Source organism: Pan paniscus, chromosome 15, assembly GCF_029289425.2.
Source record: "Pan paniscus chromosome 15, NHGRI_mPanPan1-v2.0_pri, whole genome shotgun sequence".
In the NCBI taxonomy this organism is placed as follows: domain Eukaryota; kingdom Metazoa; phylum Chordata; class Mammalia; order Primates; family Hominidae; genus Pan; species Pan paniscus.
Window position 1 is genome coordinate 38,930,054 of NC_073264.2, and position 15,920 is coordinate 38,945,973.

The window sequence follows — 15,920 nt, forward strand, 5'->3', positions numbered from 1 at the left end:
GACTATATGATAGACATATTTCAAGGTTACATTAATTTGAAATATTTTTTCAGTTTAGGAACATGGCATGTATATTATTTTTGTGCAGCATTCGGGAAGGTACCATGAACAATTAGTCACTTCACAAGCACTTTGGCTATTTGCTTATTATTTTAATTAGCAGGGAACAGTAATTTACTCCTGGCCTGAAGGGGCTACTCCTACACTTAGAGTAAAGCTGCCCATACAGAGTGCTCACAGGGCAGTGAGATGTGATGTAAATGCAGTAAAATCGCAGGGTTGGCAGATCTTTTTCTGCAGAATGCTTCTCATCTTGAGAGCATTCAGCAACCATTTTTGAACACATTGTATTAGGGAGTGAAATAACAGACCTTAGAGGGTGGATTATGATCTCAATTTTACAGATGAGCATGCAGAAACCCAGAGAGGGAAAGCAACTGGCCCACATGGTAAAGCTGTGTGTCCCAGGCTGGCTTTGTCTGTTTCTACAGCAGGAGCTACCTTCTGGGAGGCCTGAGGATGCCTGAGTGCATCAGTCTCCAAAGCAAGGCTGTTCAGAGGCCCCGCTCTAGGGAACTGTGCAGCACAAGACTTTTATCGTGAACTTCTGAGAAACATGTTGCCCTCTTCCAGCACAGATCTCATGGAGGATCTCTAGAGCGTTTATTTCTTTTGACTATTCATGGCAACAAACTCCAGTACATTTTATCTGCCATTCTCCCCACCTCATTTTTTAGTTGCCTGAATTTGGAGAGAGAGGGGTTGGTATAGAGGAATATAAAATAAACATGTGTGGGCCTGCTAAGTGTACTGAGCAAAGCACATTCATCTACACTATATTATCTAATTGGTTTTTCTTTTTCTTTTTGAGCTTTTAAAAAATGGTGAGATATTACACAAGAAAATGAACACAACACAAAACAATGGTTCATCACAAAGAGAAAATCTGAGAAGCCATCACCAAGGTTAAAAAGCAGAATGTTACTAGCATCCCGACTGCCGTAGTACTGCCTGCCCACTCACTATCACCGACCCACTCCCAAGATGGCTACTCTCTGGACTTTTATGGTTATCACTTTCTTGTGTTTATTTGTAATACACCAGCTGAGTCTACATCCATAAGCACCACAGTTTTTGAACTTTGTGTGATGAAATCATACATTATGTACCCCTCGGTGTCTGGCTTCTTCGCTCAACATTATGTTTGTGAGACATTCATCTGTGTTGCTTCCCAAAGCTGAAGTTTTAAGTCTCGGGGTCCAGCATTATTCTTTTAAACGCAGAAAGAGCAAGAGTGTTAAGTAAGCAGTTGGTTAAACTCCGCAAAAGCTGCCAATCCAGGCGGCTTCAGTCCAAGAGGCTCTTCGGGAGCAGCGTCTTTTTAGCGCCGGGGAGAAGTGAGGCCTGGGTTTGGGGTCCAAGTCCGAGGCTGCCCCGGAGCGGGTCCCGCAAGGCGGGTGCACTTGAGGTGGGCGCCACGGTGCTGGGGGCTCCTACAGGGCAGAGGCGCGGAGAGGCGGGGCGGGGGAGGGCGCGCGGCTCGTTGCTGGGCGACCGAGCGCGTCCTCTCTTTGGTGGAGCCAGTCGAGCCCACCCGGCCCCTAGGCACCGGAAAGGCCTGTTGGACACTCGCCGAGCGGCGGGGCCAAGCTCACCGCCACCTGAATTGGAGCGGAGGCGCCCTCGAGGCCGGGTGAGAGGAGAACGCGGCCTGGGGCGCGGTGACTTCGTGTGGGCGCTTTGCGAAGGAGAGGTGCGTTGTTTGGGCGGAGCGGTTGTCCCCTCTGTTCCGCCTCGCTAATCCGCTGTGGCAGGTTCACCCCGGCAGAAATCAGGGTAGAAAAAGGGGCTGGGGCACTGGGGCTGGAGTTTGGGCTGCCTTTCGTGGGAGAATGAGCACGGGTTGAAGAGGAGCTGGGAGGATTGAGAACCTGGTGGAAGGGAGAGGTAGGTGCATGACGCCAGACCGGGCTGTGGGGACAAGAGAAAAAGAGGCTAGGAAGGAGAAAGAGGGGGATTCAAAGAGACTTCGGGAGGTGAAAGGTCACAGTGGAGGGACTTTAATTTCCATCTACCTGACCTCTGCTGTCCCTTTACAGGGCAGCTTGTTTTGAGTAAACCTCAACCACCATTAGGTGGTTGCCCCCACTAGGGTCAATGTGTGTAGTTTCAGAATAGAGACCAGTTTCCTGAGTTTGGCTCCAACTCCTTGGTGGACGGTGAGACACCGTGGGCTTAATGCAAGGATTGTTGGCATTGAAACCCACGACCCACAATGGAACTATTGCAAACTACTGCTGCAGAAATTTAAAGGAGATCAATAGTTTTTTTTTTTAACATGCAAATCTAAAAGTTGAACAAATTGCTTTTTTCATATCTACAACTTTATAGAGGCATAATTTATATTCAGTAAGCTGCACAAATTAACAGTTGTACAATGTACAAGGTACAGGCATACAATATGATGAGTTTTGACAGATTCATACACCTTTGAAACATTTCCTGCAATCAATATAACCGAACCTTTTCATTCTTCTGCCCTCTTTGCTCTTCATCCCTGCTTTTAGCCCACACCCTGTAACCAATCACGGATCTGCTGTGTGACACTATAGAAGAGGTTGCATTTTCTAGAATTTTATACACAAGAAAGCATACAGTATATGCTCTTTTGTGTCTGGCTTCCTTTACTTGGCATAATGATTTGCCATGACCTTTGCCTTGATTACTGTAGCTTACGATAATAGGTTTTGAAATTGGATAGTGCAAGTCCTCTAGCCTTTTCTTTTTAAAAATCACATTGGTGATTTTAAGTCATTTGAATTTATGTATACATTTTAGATTCAGCTTGTAATTTCTATTTAAAAACCTGCTGTATTTTTTATTGGGATTGCATTGACTGTATAGATCTATTTGGGAGAATCGTGATTTTAAGAATATTGAGTCTTCTAATCTATGGACATGATATGTCTCCATTTATGTAGATCTTTAATTTCTGCAAATAAGATTTTGTAATTTTCAGTGTAGAGATTTTGGACATTTTTTCTTAGATTAATTCCTAAATTTTATGTTTTGTGGAGGCACTAGTGTAAGTGGAATTTTAAAAATATTTTCCAGTTGTTTGCTGCTACTATATAAACATGGAACTGATTTTGTATGTTGTTAACTGTGTATTGTGCAACCTTGATACTTTCACTCTTAGTACATATAGATTTTTGTAGATTCCTCAGGATTTTTATCCTAAAAATTATGTCATCTGCAAATAGGGACGCTTTAACCTTTTCCTTTTCAATCTTTATTACTTTTATTTCTTTACCTTGCCATATTGCAATGGCTAAGACCTTCAGTATGATGTTGGATATGCATGAAAAGAGTGAGACATTTTTTCCTTGTTTCCAATTTTAGGGGGAAAGCATAAATATAATGTTAGCTGTAAATTTTTTGAAGATTCTCTTAATCAGATTGAGGATGTTCTCTGTGATTCACAGTTTGCCTAGAGCTACTAATTTATTTTTATCCTGAATGGTTGTTGAATTATGTCAAGTGTTTTTTACTACCAAAATAATCATATTATTTTCATGTACTCTGTTAATATAGTGAATTATATTGATTTGCAAATAAATATAATAAAATCAGATACTTAAATCAATTTTTCAACCCTCGGATAAACTCTATTTGGTCAAAATGTATTATCCTTTGCAAAAATATATTTTTGGATTTGATTTGCTAATATTTTGTTAATGATTTTTGCATGTATGTGCATAAGGAATATTAGTATGTAATTTTCTTTCTTTAAAAAATGCCTTTGTCAGGTTTAGTATTATGGTTATGTAGGTATCATAAAATAAATTTTCCTTCCTCCTCTATTTGCTGAAAGAAATTTATGTAAGATGGGTGTTATTTCTTTCTTGAATACTTGAGAGAACCATCCAGGGCTGGAATTGACTTTGTGGTAAGATTTTTTGATAACAGATAAAATTTTTTAAAAATATAGAGCTATTCAGATTTCCTGTTTCTTATGTTAATTTTGGTAAGTTGTAATTTTCAGAATTGCCCATTTCATCTAAATTGTTAGATGTTGTTGGTATAGTGTTGTTTATCACATTTTTAAAATTATCCTTTAGTATCTTTAGGTTTTGTAGTGAAATCCTCTCTTTCATTCCTGATATTGGTGATTTTCGTTCTCTTAAACAGGCTAGCCAGATGGGTTTTTAAATTTTGTTGAGATTTTAAAAGAACCAACTCTTGACTTAGTTAATTTTCTCAATTCTTTTTCTGTTTTCCATGTGATTGATTTATATCCTTATATTTATTATTTCCTTCCATTAGTTTGAGTATGCATTATTCTTCTTTTCCTAGATTCTTAATATGGAACTTTAGGTTATTGATTTTAGACCTTTCTTCTTTTTGATTTCATCATTTAGGGTATAAGTTTCCTTCTAAACACTGCTTCAGCTACACCCCACACATTCTGATATGTTGTGTTTTCATTATTATTCAATCTAAAATATTTTTTAAGATTTAATAATATCTTTTGTTTTTCATTTCCTTACCTATTGGCTTTTTAGTTGCACCTCTTTGTATTACTTTAAAAATGGTTTCTCCAGTAATTACAATATACCTTCTTAACATTTCAAAGTCTACTTAAAGTTGATATTGAACTAGTTCACATAAAATGCAGAAACTGTACAACCATATAGTTCCTTTACCCACACCTATCCCAGTCTTTTTGGTTCTGGTTGTCATATGTACTGCACCTACCTACATAAACATCCCACAACACAATATCATAATTTTCATACATTATTTTTAAACTTAAGAGAAAAAAATAGCTTCATGCACTTACTCAGACATTTGACATTTCTCATCTTCATTCATTTTTAAAGATTTAAATTTCCTTCTGGTATCATTTCTCTTCTGCCTGAAGACCATTCTTTAGCATTTCTTGTAATTCCTATTGGCTGGTGAGTAATTCTCTTAGGTTTTTTTTTTTTTAAAATCTGAATATGTCTTTATTTTGTTTACCTTTTAAAAAAGAATATGCATGCTAGGTATAGAATACTTGGTTGACAGTTTAAATTAATCAATTAATTAATTTATTTATTGAGACAGAGTCTTGCTGTGTTGCCCAGGCTGGAGTGCAGTGTCACAATCTTGGCTCATTGCAGCCTCTGCCTCCTGGATTCAAGAAGTTCTCTTGCTTCAGCCTCCCACGTAACTGGGATTACAGCTGCCCAGCACCATGCCCAGCTAACTTTAGTATTTTTAGTACAGATGGAGTTTCACCATGTTGGCTGGGCTGGTCTCAAACTCCTGACCTCAAGATATCTGCCTGCCTGGGCCTCCCAAAGTGCTGGGATTACAGGCATGAGCCACTGCACCTGCTCTGGGTTGACATTTAAAAAAAATCTTCTAGCATGTTACAAATCCTGTTTCCCTGTCTTCTGTTCCTAGGGGTGTCTGATGAGAAGTCCATGGTCTTTGAATTATTGTTTCCCTGTCAATAATGTGTTGTTTCTCTCTGTCTGCTTTTGAATTTTGTCTTTGTCTTTGTTTTTCATCACCTTACATATGATTTTCTTTACATTTATTCTGATTGAGATTCACTGAGCTTCTTGAATTTATAAATTTGTCTTTCTTCAAATTTAGGAAGTTCTCAAACATAATTATTTTTTATTTTTTGAGACAGATTCTCTCTTTGTCACTCAGGCTGCTGGAGTGCAGTGGAGCAATCATTCTCCTTTTTCCTTGGGATACTAATTATCTGAATGTTAGCGCTTTTTGGTATTATCCTTACAGGGATATCAGGCTTTCTTTTTTGTCTTTTCTTATAATGGATAATTTCTGTGCATTTATCTTTAAACTCAGTTACTCTTTTCTCTGACATCTCCATTTTCCTAATCAAATTTTTTTGAAAATATATTTTCAGGTATAAATTTTCGATTTTTATTTTTTTAATTTCTCTGCCAAGATTTTCTTTTTATTAATCTCTAGCATATTTTCCTTTACTTCATTGAGCATAGTTATAACAGTTGCTTTAATGTCCTTTTCTAATAATCTGAACATCTGAGTCATTTCTGGACTGGGATCTGTTCAATTTTCTTTTTCTTTTTATTAATCTCTAGCATATTTTCCTTTACTTGATTGAGCATGGTTATAAGAGTTGCTTTAATGTCCTTTTCTAATAATCTCAACACCTGAGTCATTTCTGGACTGGAATCTGTTTATTATGTTTACCTCTGAGAATGATTCAATTTTCCCAAGGCTTTTCATGCCAAGTATTTTTGGACTATATCCTGGACATTGTGAATGTTTTGTCATGTAGAGTCTAGGTTCTGTCATATCCTTTCTGAAGAATGTTGTTGTTTTCCATTTAGCAGGCATTTCACCAGTCAGTTAAACTCACTGTAAGACTTGTCTTACTCTGTGGTTGGTGGTTCAGTTCAGCTCTTTAAGCCTTTACTGTGCTACTTTGAGTTTGTCCTGCATATACGTGAATCAAAGGTCAGTCGGAGACATGTGGGGTTTAGGTAGAATTTGGGGATTATCTTCTCTGGGTCTCTTCCTTCTGGAATTTTTCTCTCACTTCTCAGTGATGTTTGTTGTCTGGGCTCCTTTCCCTGATTCTTCTGGCTAGAATGATGAAGGGCTTCCTATCAATGTTTTTGACACTTGCACTATGCCATTTCTGCAGTTATGGACTGTGTTTGAAGAAAAACCACAATAAACCTGGAAACTTCTCTCCAGGCCAGTTTACACAAATGTTGACTTTCCTCTACAATCTTCCTGCTTTTGTTTACTCTGAAGAATTCTTAGGTCAATAAAAAAAATTTCTCCAGACTTTATATGTTGCTGTGAGGAACTGATCTGTAAAGATGCATCTGTGAATTAGCCAGGCATGGTGGCAGGTCTCTGTAGTCCCAGCTACTCAGGAGGCTGAGGCAGGAGAGTGGCGTGAACCCGAGAGACAGAGCTTGCGGTGAACGAAGATTGCGCCACTGCACTCCAGCCTGGGCGACAGAGTGATACTCTGCCTCAACACTGCACTCCAGCCTGGGCAAAAGAGTGATACTCTGTCTCAAAAAAAAAAAAAAAAAAAAAAAAGATGCATCTATGGCTCTCCAACAAATTGCTTTTGAAACTGACAGCAGGCAATATTTTAACATGTCAAAAGTACAATGACCATTAAACACACACACACATCATTTTATTTTTATTTATTCTTAAAAAATTTTATTTTTATTTAAGACAGAGTCTTTGTCACCCAGGCTGGAGTGCAGTGGCACAATGATGGCTCACTGCAGCCTTGACCTCCTGGGCTCAAGCAATCCTTCTACCTCAGCCTCCTGTCTAGCTGGAACCAGAGGCATGTACCAACATGCCCGGTTAATTTTTTACTTTTTGTAAAGACAGGGTCTCCCTATGTTGCCTTCGTTGGTCTTGAACTCCTGGGCTCAAGCGATTCTCCCTTCTTGGCCTCCCTAAGCGCTGGGATTACAAGATGAGCTACTGCACCTGGCCACATTTTATTTTTAAATTTTGGCTTTTTAAGCAATTAAAGGGAGTCCAAGAAATGAAGATAGAAAGTGGGGAGAAGAAAAACGCAGGGGAGTATTTTGTTGTTTCATTAGCTGTTATGTATTTATATATGTATGTATTTTTGAATGTAAGTATATTCACAAGGGATATAGGCATATTCTAAGTGACTGTTATAAAGGGCTGAGCTTTTATAGTTATTAAATTTCTGTGAGCTTTTGAATAGCTCAGAGAGAAACCTCTTCTGAGCCTGAAAAATAGCTTTTTCTCTATTTTCTATATCCTTTTAAATGAGCACATGTAAGTGGTTTTTACTATTATTGATATTAACAGGATTAAAGGCAGCAAAACAAGTATAGAAAGTGCAGAAAAATAGAAAAAAAATCACTGTTTTCCCATTCTCTTAGCAAAATTATTAATATGTTTATATATTTCTTTTGAGGCTTTTTTTTTTTTGTAAATGACAATGAGGACACAAACAGATCTCATTTCTCCCGCTGATATTTCAGAAGCAAATATTGTTTTCAGAATATTTTTGTTTTCCTTGCAAGGCTGAAGATTTTACTAAATGAGATAGATTGTCCTTGGGTTAAGAAGTTTCTTTTGGAACTTTAGTACTGTGCATTGGAAATTGACATTGGCCTGAAGTTTAGGAGGTATGTCAGTTGAGATGATATTTGATTATGGACCTAGGAAAACCCAAATCTTGTTCTTAAAAGGTTATCCTTCTCAGTGTGGTCCCCTGACTACATATAGGAAGAGGTCAAGGTCAGGTAATCCATATTACTTTCTGGGCCCATTCCTAATGTAATACTCTGATGAGCTAGGACTAACATATGCAGACTGCTTTCCCTTTTTGAGGTGGGTTTGTGTAGCTTGGAACCAAGTCATGTGGTAATCTGCTCCATTTATTTCGACTTTAGTTACAGTCTAGAGCAAAGTTTTGGATTTTCCGTTCCAACAGGAGAAATAGACACAACTGCAAGAACCAGAGAGTAACCTGCAATGGTCTAGAGAATTCAAGTGTGCAGCCCTGCCTGAGTCTTCAGCCATTTTTGGCTGGAGAACTTTCTTCTGATGGCTGACCTGGTCTTGTGAGAGAGAAGAAAAGGCTGGCTCTTGACCCTTGTGACTGCTTCACTGCTCAGGCCTTGAACCTCCTGGCAGAAGAGAAAGGAAAAGGCATAGACAGATTTTAAGAGCATTCTGTCCCGTTTTAAAGTGTAGGGTAAACATAATCAACCTGGTTCGTGAGCTGCCTATTTGACACATCATGTAGATGAATACTTTTTCCTTTAGAGACAACTACATTATTTTTCCCTTGGTATTGCCAAACTAGAACTAGTCTCTCTTAGTAAATTGCTCCTATGAAAAAGAGAACATGCTATTTTCTCATGAGAATGAATGTTTAAAAGTCATTTTATGTATTTTGTGTTGTAGGAGTGGGTGGGGGAATAAAGGCACTTAGCTTTGATGGACTGGCCCATGAAGCACTGGTATACCACTCATCTTGAACGCACAATAGAAGTTCCTGTTGAATTTAGAAGTTCTACTTCCTGTTGGTTTAATTTTAGATAGAAAGAGCAACTTTCCTGTTAAGAACTCATGGGAATGTACTGAGAAGTGTTAAACAATGAACACTTGTTAAACTTCAATAGCAAACCAAAGGCCTAGGAGAAGTGGGAAAGCAGGAACTAAGAAATAAAAGGGAAGTGCAAGTGGGAGAGTCAAGTCAGATTCTCATCAGGTACTAATGTACTTCTGGTCTGTGCTCTTGTTCCAGTTACTGCCTTTCAACCTTTTGCAGGAAGAAATGCAGATGGTGTTGATATGAACATATTGCCACCTGTGCAAACAATAACAGCCAAAATACTATGCGGGGTGGGGGGATTACACAGCATTTTTTAAAGTAGGGAAACTTTCTTAAGGGCTTTAGAAATAATTTCTAATGTTCACATCCTATGGCCTGGAAAACTGGCAACAGATTATTTTCACTTTTTAATATGAACCCTTGGTATGGATAGAATTGAATTGTCCAAGGTCTAGTCAGTCATGGAGCTAGGTAAAGAAAGAAAGCCTATTGATTCCCAGATATGATGAGCTCTTCGTGTAGCAGGGTCTTAGTTAAAAGCAATATGACTATATTTGGGGGATAAACAGGAGATTTTCTTCATACTATCAAACATCATGATAAATGAATAATTACAATTATAAAGATAATTATTTCATGAATTGATATGAGTCCAACTAAGAAATGTAGATAAATGATAAAAATGCAAAGTAAAATAAAAATATATTTTCCACATTTGAGTTTTAAGTCCATATGGATTTATTTGGGTACATGTCGTGAAATACACCAAAAAATTGCACCAAATAGTTGTCCAGTTGTCTCAGCACAATTTATTGAAAAATTCTTTTATCATCAATTCAATGCTGCCTTTATAATATAATATTATATTTAATCCTTTTTCTCACTTTCTCAGTGTAGCTATTGATTTTAGCAGCAGTTTTTCAGTTCTAATTCTTATATCTGTAAACCTTTTATTTATCTGGTTGCTCTTCATTGAGGGACAAGTGCTCCCTTGTCATTTATGTTTTCCATTTTTTTTTGGCTAATCCAGCCTGTTTATTATTTCAAATGAATTCAGAATTACCTTTCAAAGTTCAAAATATCATTTTCAGAGTTTTGCACTGGCATGAAACCAAACCAGTATTTTGGGAAGACCTGATATAATTAAAATATTTGGTCTTTCCATCAAGGAACATTAACTTCCTATTTAGTTGAATCTTTCTTCAATGTCCTTCAGTAAAATTTTAAAAATTTAATCACGTAGTTTCAGTACATTTTTTTGTTAGGTTTATGCCTAGATACTTACTTTTAAAAATATTACAAATGAAATTTTACCATTATAGTAAAAAAATTGTTTTAAATAGGGACAGGGTCTCTGTTGCCCAGGCTAGAGTCCATTATGTTTTTGATAGGACCATTTTGGTATAAAGAAATTATTGGGGGATATATATATATATATATATTTTAATTCAAATCCCTTGCAGAATCCTATTAGAGTTCTAGTGTCTGTGTTTTCAGTAGATAATCATATCTGGAAATAATGATGACATTCCAGAGGTGTTTCTGCCTTACTGTTTTATTTATTTTCAAAGAAACTTGACCTTGGGTATTCTCTAAAGACTTCTAGTTCATTGTATTTTGTTTTACTTTCATTGTTTTACCCTGATTTCTTGAAATGCTCCTCTTGGTGTGTTCTGTGGAACACTGTCCTCTTCGTTTTTCTAACTCTCTGATTACTCTTGCCCCTCCCACCTCACACAGGTAAGTGTGCCACAGAACCTGCCATCGGTTCCCTATTTATATTTACTGCTAGCCTGACTTTGTGTAATGATCTTTCAAGATCTCAAAATCTACTTATGATCATAGCTAGCTGGCCCTGCTGAATAACAGAATTTTAAAAAATTGTAGTTAAAATCCACATAACAAAATTTGTCCTCTTTACCATTTTAAAGTGTACAGTTCAGTGAATAACAGAAGTTTTATTATGACTAAGACTTCATTAGGCTGACTCAAAGTCCCTGTTTTTTGAAGGAGCTTTCATTGCTCCCATTCATTCCTAATCATTGGCCAGGTCCTGTCGGTTTTACCTTGCTTTGTCTCTGTTTTTACTCTGCTTCATTATCAAGGTCAGACTCAGGCTCCAGCTACCAGATTCTTACTTGTCCTACCAGCCTTTATTCTTTCTTCTAGTCAATATATCAAGTTACTTTTCTGCTAAAAATTTTGAGTGGTTTCCAGTAGCTCACAGAAAAAGTACAGAGAGTGGCACTGAAGGCCTCATAATCTAGCTGCAGCCTGCTCTGAGGCTTCCCCCATTCCCTTCCTACACGCTGCTGTGGCTCAGGTGACACTTGGAGGGAGTGAGCTGGGTAAGGAAGGGGACACCTGGGACCAGCTGGAGAGAGAAGGGGAAACAGCTGTCTAGCCACAAGAACTGGGATTTGGCCCTTGCACTGACCCTTCATTTTTCTTTTTTTCAGAGAAACTGCAAATCTGAATTGGTTTATGCAAATCTTTCAATTTAAAATAGTTGGCTATGAATTAATATTGTGGAAGTAAGCCAGACATGGTTGCTCACGCCTGTAATTCCAACACTTTGGAAGGCTGAGGTGGGAGGATGGCATGAGCCCAGGGAGTTAGAGACAGCCTGGGCAACACAAGGAGACTGAATCTTTACAAAAAATTAAAGTATTAGCTGGATGTGGTGTACCACATTTGGTCGCAGCTACTCAGGAGGCTTAGGTGGGAGGATCGCTTGAGCCCAGGAGGCCGAGGCTGCACTAAGCCATGATCATGCCACTGCACTCCAGTCACTTGGGCAACAGAGCGAGATCTTGTCTCAAAAAAAGAAAAAATTGTTGAAATACTCTGAACTATATGGGCTGAATGATCCAGGCCTCAGGCCACAGTTTGTGGCCTTTATTCTGTTGTAGCAGGGGTCCTGGGGATTTTCTAAGCTATGTTTAGTATGATGCTGCTTGCCTGGAAGTGGAACATTACTAATTAGAGTCTAAAGAAATGTTAAAAGAAATCCAATAGGGGTTTGGGAAACCTCCACCGAAAAAAATGACCGTTTTAGAGGTTTTTCATGGTTCTTGTGAAAGGGCCAATAGGTGGATATAAAATTACATGATAATTTTACCCACTTGTGCCTCAGGGAGCACAGTGAGGTTCTCTTATGAGAAGCTTTGCTGAGCTGGAATTTTATGCCAGTTTTGTTTTATATTTATGTATATACGCACACAACATATATGATTGTTTTGGGGGCTTACTTTACAGGTCAAATTTGTCAAGATGTCCACGATCCCGAGACACTTTGGCCTGAAATACAAAGAGGAATCGTATATGTTTAAAGAGCTTGAGAAAGTTCGGCAGGAAACTAAAAAGGATTTTCTCCGATTCAAGCAGAAGCTGGCCTCCAAGCCGGCTGTAGATGAAAGCCCAGTCCACAGCCTCCATGCCCCCGGCCCGGCCCGCCCCGCGCGCGTTTCCTGCGCCGCAGCCCGGACGTCGAGAAGATACCCTCCGCCTAAAGGCCCTGCGATGTCCGCGGCCGCCTTCCTGCAGGAGGTGCTCGGAGGCGCGCCGCGTCCCTCGGGCCTGGGTGAGGCGGCGGCTCCAGGCAAGACCCAGTCGTTTCGCTCCCGGGACTTTTACTTGCGGAGCTCCGCGTTCCTATGGCACCAGGCCCTGAAAAAGCCCCCAGTCATCGCCTCGGGGTTCGGCACGGCCAGACCGGTGGTCCTGCTGCCGCCGCCCGAGCCGCCCGTGAAGCGCAGAGCGCGCGGGGTCTTGGAGAGCTCGCGGCACGCGGCTCCCAGGCGGGTCTTCGACTTGGGAAGGGAGCGCGAGGAGAGCCAGGAGGTAGCTCCTCTCGCAGGGCCCTGCATGGCCAAAGAGAGGAAGGCCAGCTCCGTCTCCGCAGAGGACGGCTACACGGAGGCCAGCAGCGGGCGGAGGAAAGTGAGGATCCGCAGCAACTTCGTGAGCGAGAGCGGGGCCCGCGAGGCGCGGGAAGCGGCAGGGTTAGGAGCCCAGGGAGAACAGGAGAGCTGGCCGCCCAGCGACGCGCGGGAGGCCGCCTGGCAGGCGCTGCTGCCCTCCCGCGTGATCCCCACGTCCATCGAAGAGATCATCGCCTCTCTGCAGTCCGAGGCCCAGCTGGCCTCCGACCAGACCATCAAAGAGCTCATACGGAGCGTCCTTGGACAGAACTACGACATTACAATGGAAGTAGGTGAACCAAAACAAGAGTAACATTTTTCCCAAATGCAATTTGGGTTACATTACATATGTAAGAGTAGTTTATTATGGATAATATTTCAGTGCATAAGGTGTCATGTATTATAACACAAAAACACTGGGGTGTTATTCAACTTCTTTGCATTTTGTTTGAATTTTCCATTTGAATTTTTGAATTTTCTGTCTTATCCTCTTTTCAAAGTGAAGGAAACTGAGCCATGATCCCAGAAACTGGTTCAGAGAACATTAGCTGAAGACTTCAGTAATAACGTCACTAGGAGCCTTCCCCTTCAAAGGTTTCGTGATTATTTAGTGTTAAAGGAACAGGCATTTTATGTGAAAAACTCTTTTTTCTGTTACAGTTTAGTATTATTAGTAGTAAATTACAGTAAAAGTGCATTTATATTCTAAGAAGATCAGCATGTTACTATTTATAAGAATTCTATATTTTCAGTGAAAGTCATTCTCTTGAAACATTTTTAAAAACTTTATTTTCTATGTCTTCCCAATCATAGAGATTTGTAAGTGCTTCTTGTGTGCCAAACTCTATGGGACACACTTCACATGCATTTTTGTCCCCATGAGAACCCTATCAGGTCCATAGATACTAATAAAAGTCCTGTCTGACGTGGAGGCCTTCTAGCTTTAGTGAAGTTAAAAAAGATTGGCACAGTGTTCTGGAGCTAATGCATGGCAGAGCTGGGATTCCATCCCAGGCAGTCTCATCCAAGACACTGAGCTGGAACCATGCCCAGGACAGCCCATTGATTCACTATGACTTGTCCCTGGCAGGAAGCTAAGCTAGATGGGGTCATATTTAAGTTTAAGCTATTTTGTCCATTATACAGACTTTGCTGTGGCAGGGACATTGACAGCAAAAGCAGTAACAAGGGAACTTGAGCCCCAAACCCAAAGAAAGAAAGAAAGAAAGAAAAAATATGAGACACGGTCTTTTTTGAGAATGACAGAAGCAAGAAGATTCTATTACTGTTCTTGGCTGCAGCTACAAATATCTTATTAGTACACAGAATACTGCTACTGCATTATGTCTTTAAAATTGTTTCATCCCCAGAATACACTCTTGGCTGTGATTTAAGGAATGTGACCATAAAGGGAAGCAAAAACAGGTATGAACAAGAGTCTCTGGTGTTGCCTTTGGCCTAATGTTTGTGGGCAGAGTATGACAAATGTTCTGAGTTGAGACTCACACCTCCCCATTGTTACTGAACAAGATTAGGGTGACTGCTCAGGCCATTTCAAAATGGGTATTTCTAGTTAGATTTTCTGTTAATCTAATAAGAAAACAAATCAGGGATGCCCAATGAAGAGCCTTAGCAAAGAGAAGAAAGGCCTCGGTGCCCCTACTTCTGACATAGGCTCCATGCTCTACGACATAGTTAAGGTACTTGACATGAAGAGAGGATGGTATTAGAAACTGGTCCAGAGGTCCCGTACCGTTGAGGAAAGTTATACCTCAGAGCAGGGTCCCATAAGAAAGATTGTATTTTGACAGGCTCAAATGGACTTAGGGATATATGAAGAGAGACTATTAAATGAATAATGAACATTGCAGTGTATTCAGCTCTTCTACCAGAAGTGTTAATTCCTCTTGTGTATTCTTTTTTTTTTGACGGAGTTTTGCTCTGTCGCTCAGGCTGGAGTGCAGTAGCGTGGTCTCTGCTCACTGCAACCTTCACCTCCTGGGTTCACGCCATTCTCCTGCCTCAGCCTCCCAAGTAGCTGGGACTACAGCCGCCCACCACTATGCCCGGCTAATTTTTTGTATTTTTAGTAGAGACAGGGTTTCACCATGTTAGCCAGGATGGTCTCGATCTCCCGACTTCGTGATCCGCCCGCCTCGGCCTCCCAAAGTGCTAGGATTACAGGCTTGAGCCACTGCGCCCGGCCCCTCTTGTGTATTCTTTTTATGGCATTTCTCCTACATATTGTTTTATGTAGGAGAGTGCCATGGATCATGGAGCATTAGAATCAAGTGTATCTTGGACAGTATCAGGTGTCTCAGTCCCATCCCTGCCTCTCATTATCTTGATTTTTTGAGTGCAGCCTGGATTTTGTTGTTGGCTTTTAAAATTTTGACACCCCCACCCCACAACAATTCCAGAAGATAGAGCTTGCATTTCTTAAAGTAAAAGTGGCTTCAGAAGTTTTATTAGGGTGAAAAATGTACAATGGGGAATTTGTTGAAATGGCACTGGGTGGTAGGTGAGAGATAGCAATAAGAATGCAAGTATAGGCCGGGCGCGGTGGCTCACGCTTGTAATCCCAGCACTTTGGGAGGCTGAGGCGGGTGGATCACCTGAGGTCAGGAGTTCGAGACCAGCCTGGCCAACATGGTGAAACCCCATCTCTACTAAAAATACAAAAATTAGCCAGGCGTGGTGGCAGGCGCCTGTAATCACAGCTACTTGGGAGGCTGAGGCAGGAAAATCTCTTGAACCCGGGAGGCGGAGGTTGCAGTGAGCCTAGATCGCACCATTGCACTCCAGCCTGGGGGACAAGAGCGAGGCTTCGTCTAAAAAAAAAAAAAAAAAAGAATGTAAGTATGCAAGTATAA

The 15,920-nt window shown here is 40.3% G+C and overlaps 1 protein-coding gene across 1 annotated transcript in view; it reads left to right on the forward strand.

The window, feature by feature from the left end:
• Nucleotides 1-1,403: 1,403 nt before the first annotated feature.
• TTC6 (tetratricopeptide repeat domain 6) overlaps nucleotides 1,404-15,920 on the forward strand; it is a 233,531-nt gene continuing 219,014 nt past the window's right edge. The window contains exons 1-2 of the mRNA XM_055097529.2: nucleotides 1,404-1,753; nucleotides 12,383-13,336. Of these exons, the coding sequence (XP_054953504.1) occupies nucleotides 12,398-13,336 (939 nt within the window). The 5' untranslated portion in view covers nucleotides 1,404-1,753; nucleotides 12,383-12,397. The remainder of the gene's footprint in view (nucleotides 1,754-12,382; nucleotides 13,337-15,920) is intronic.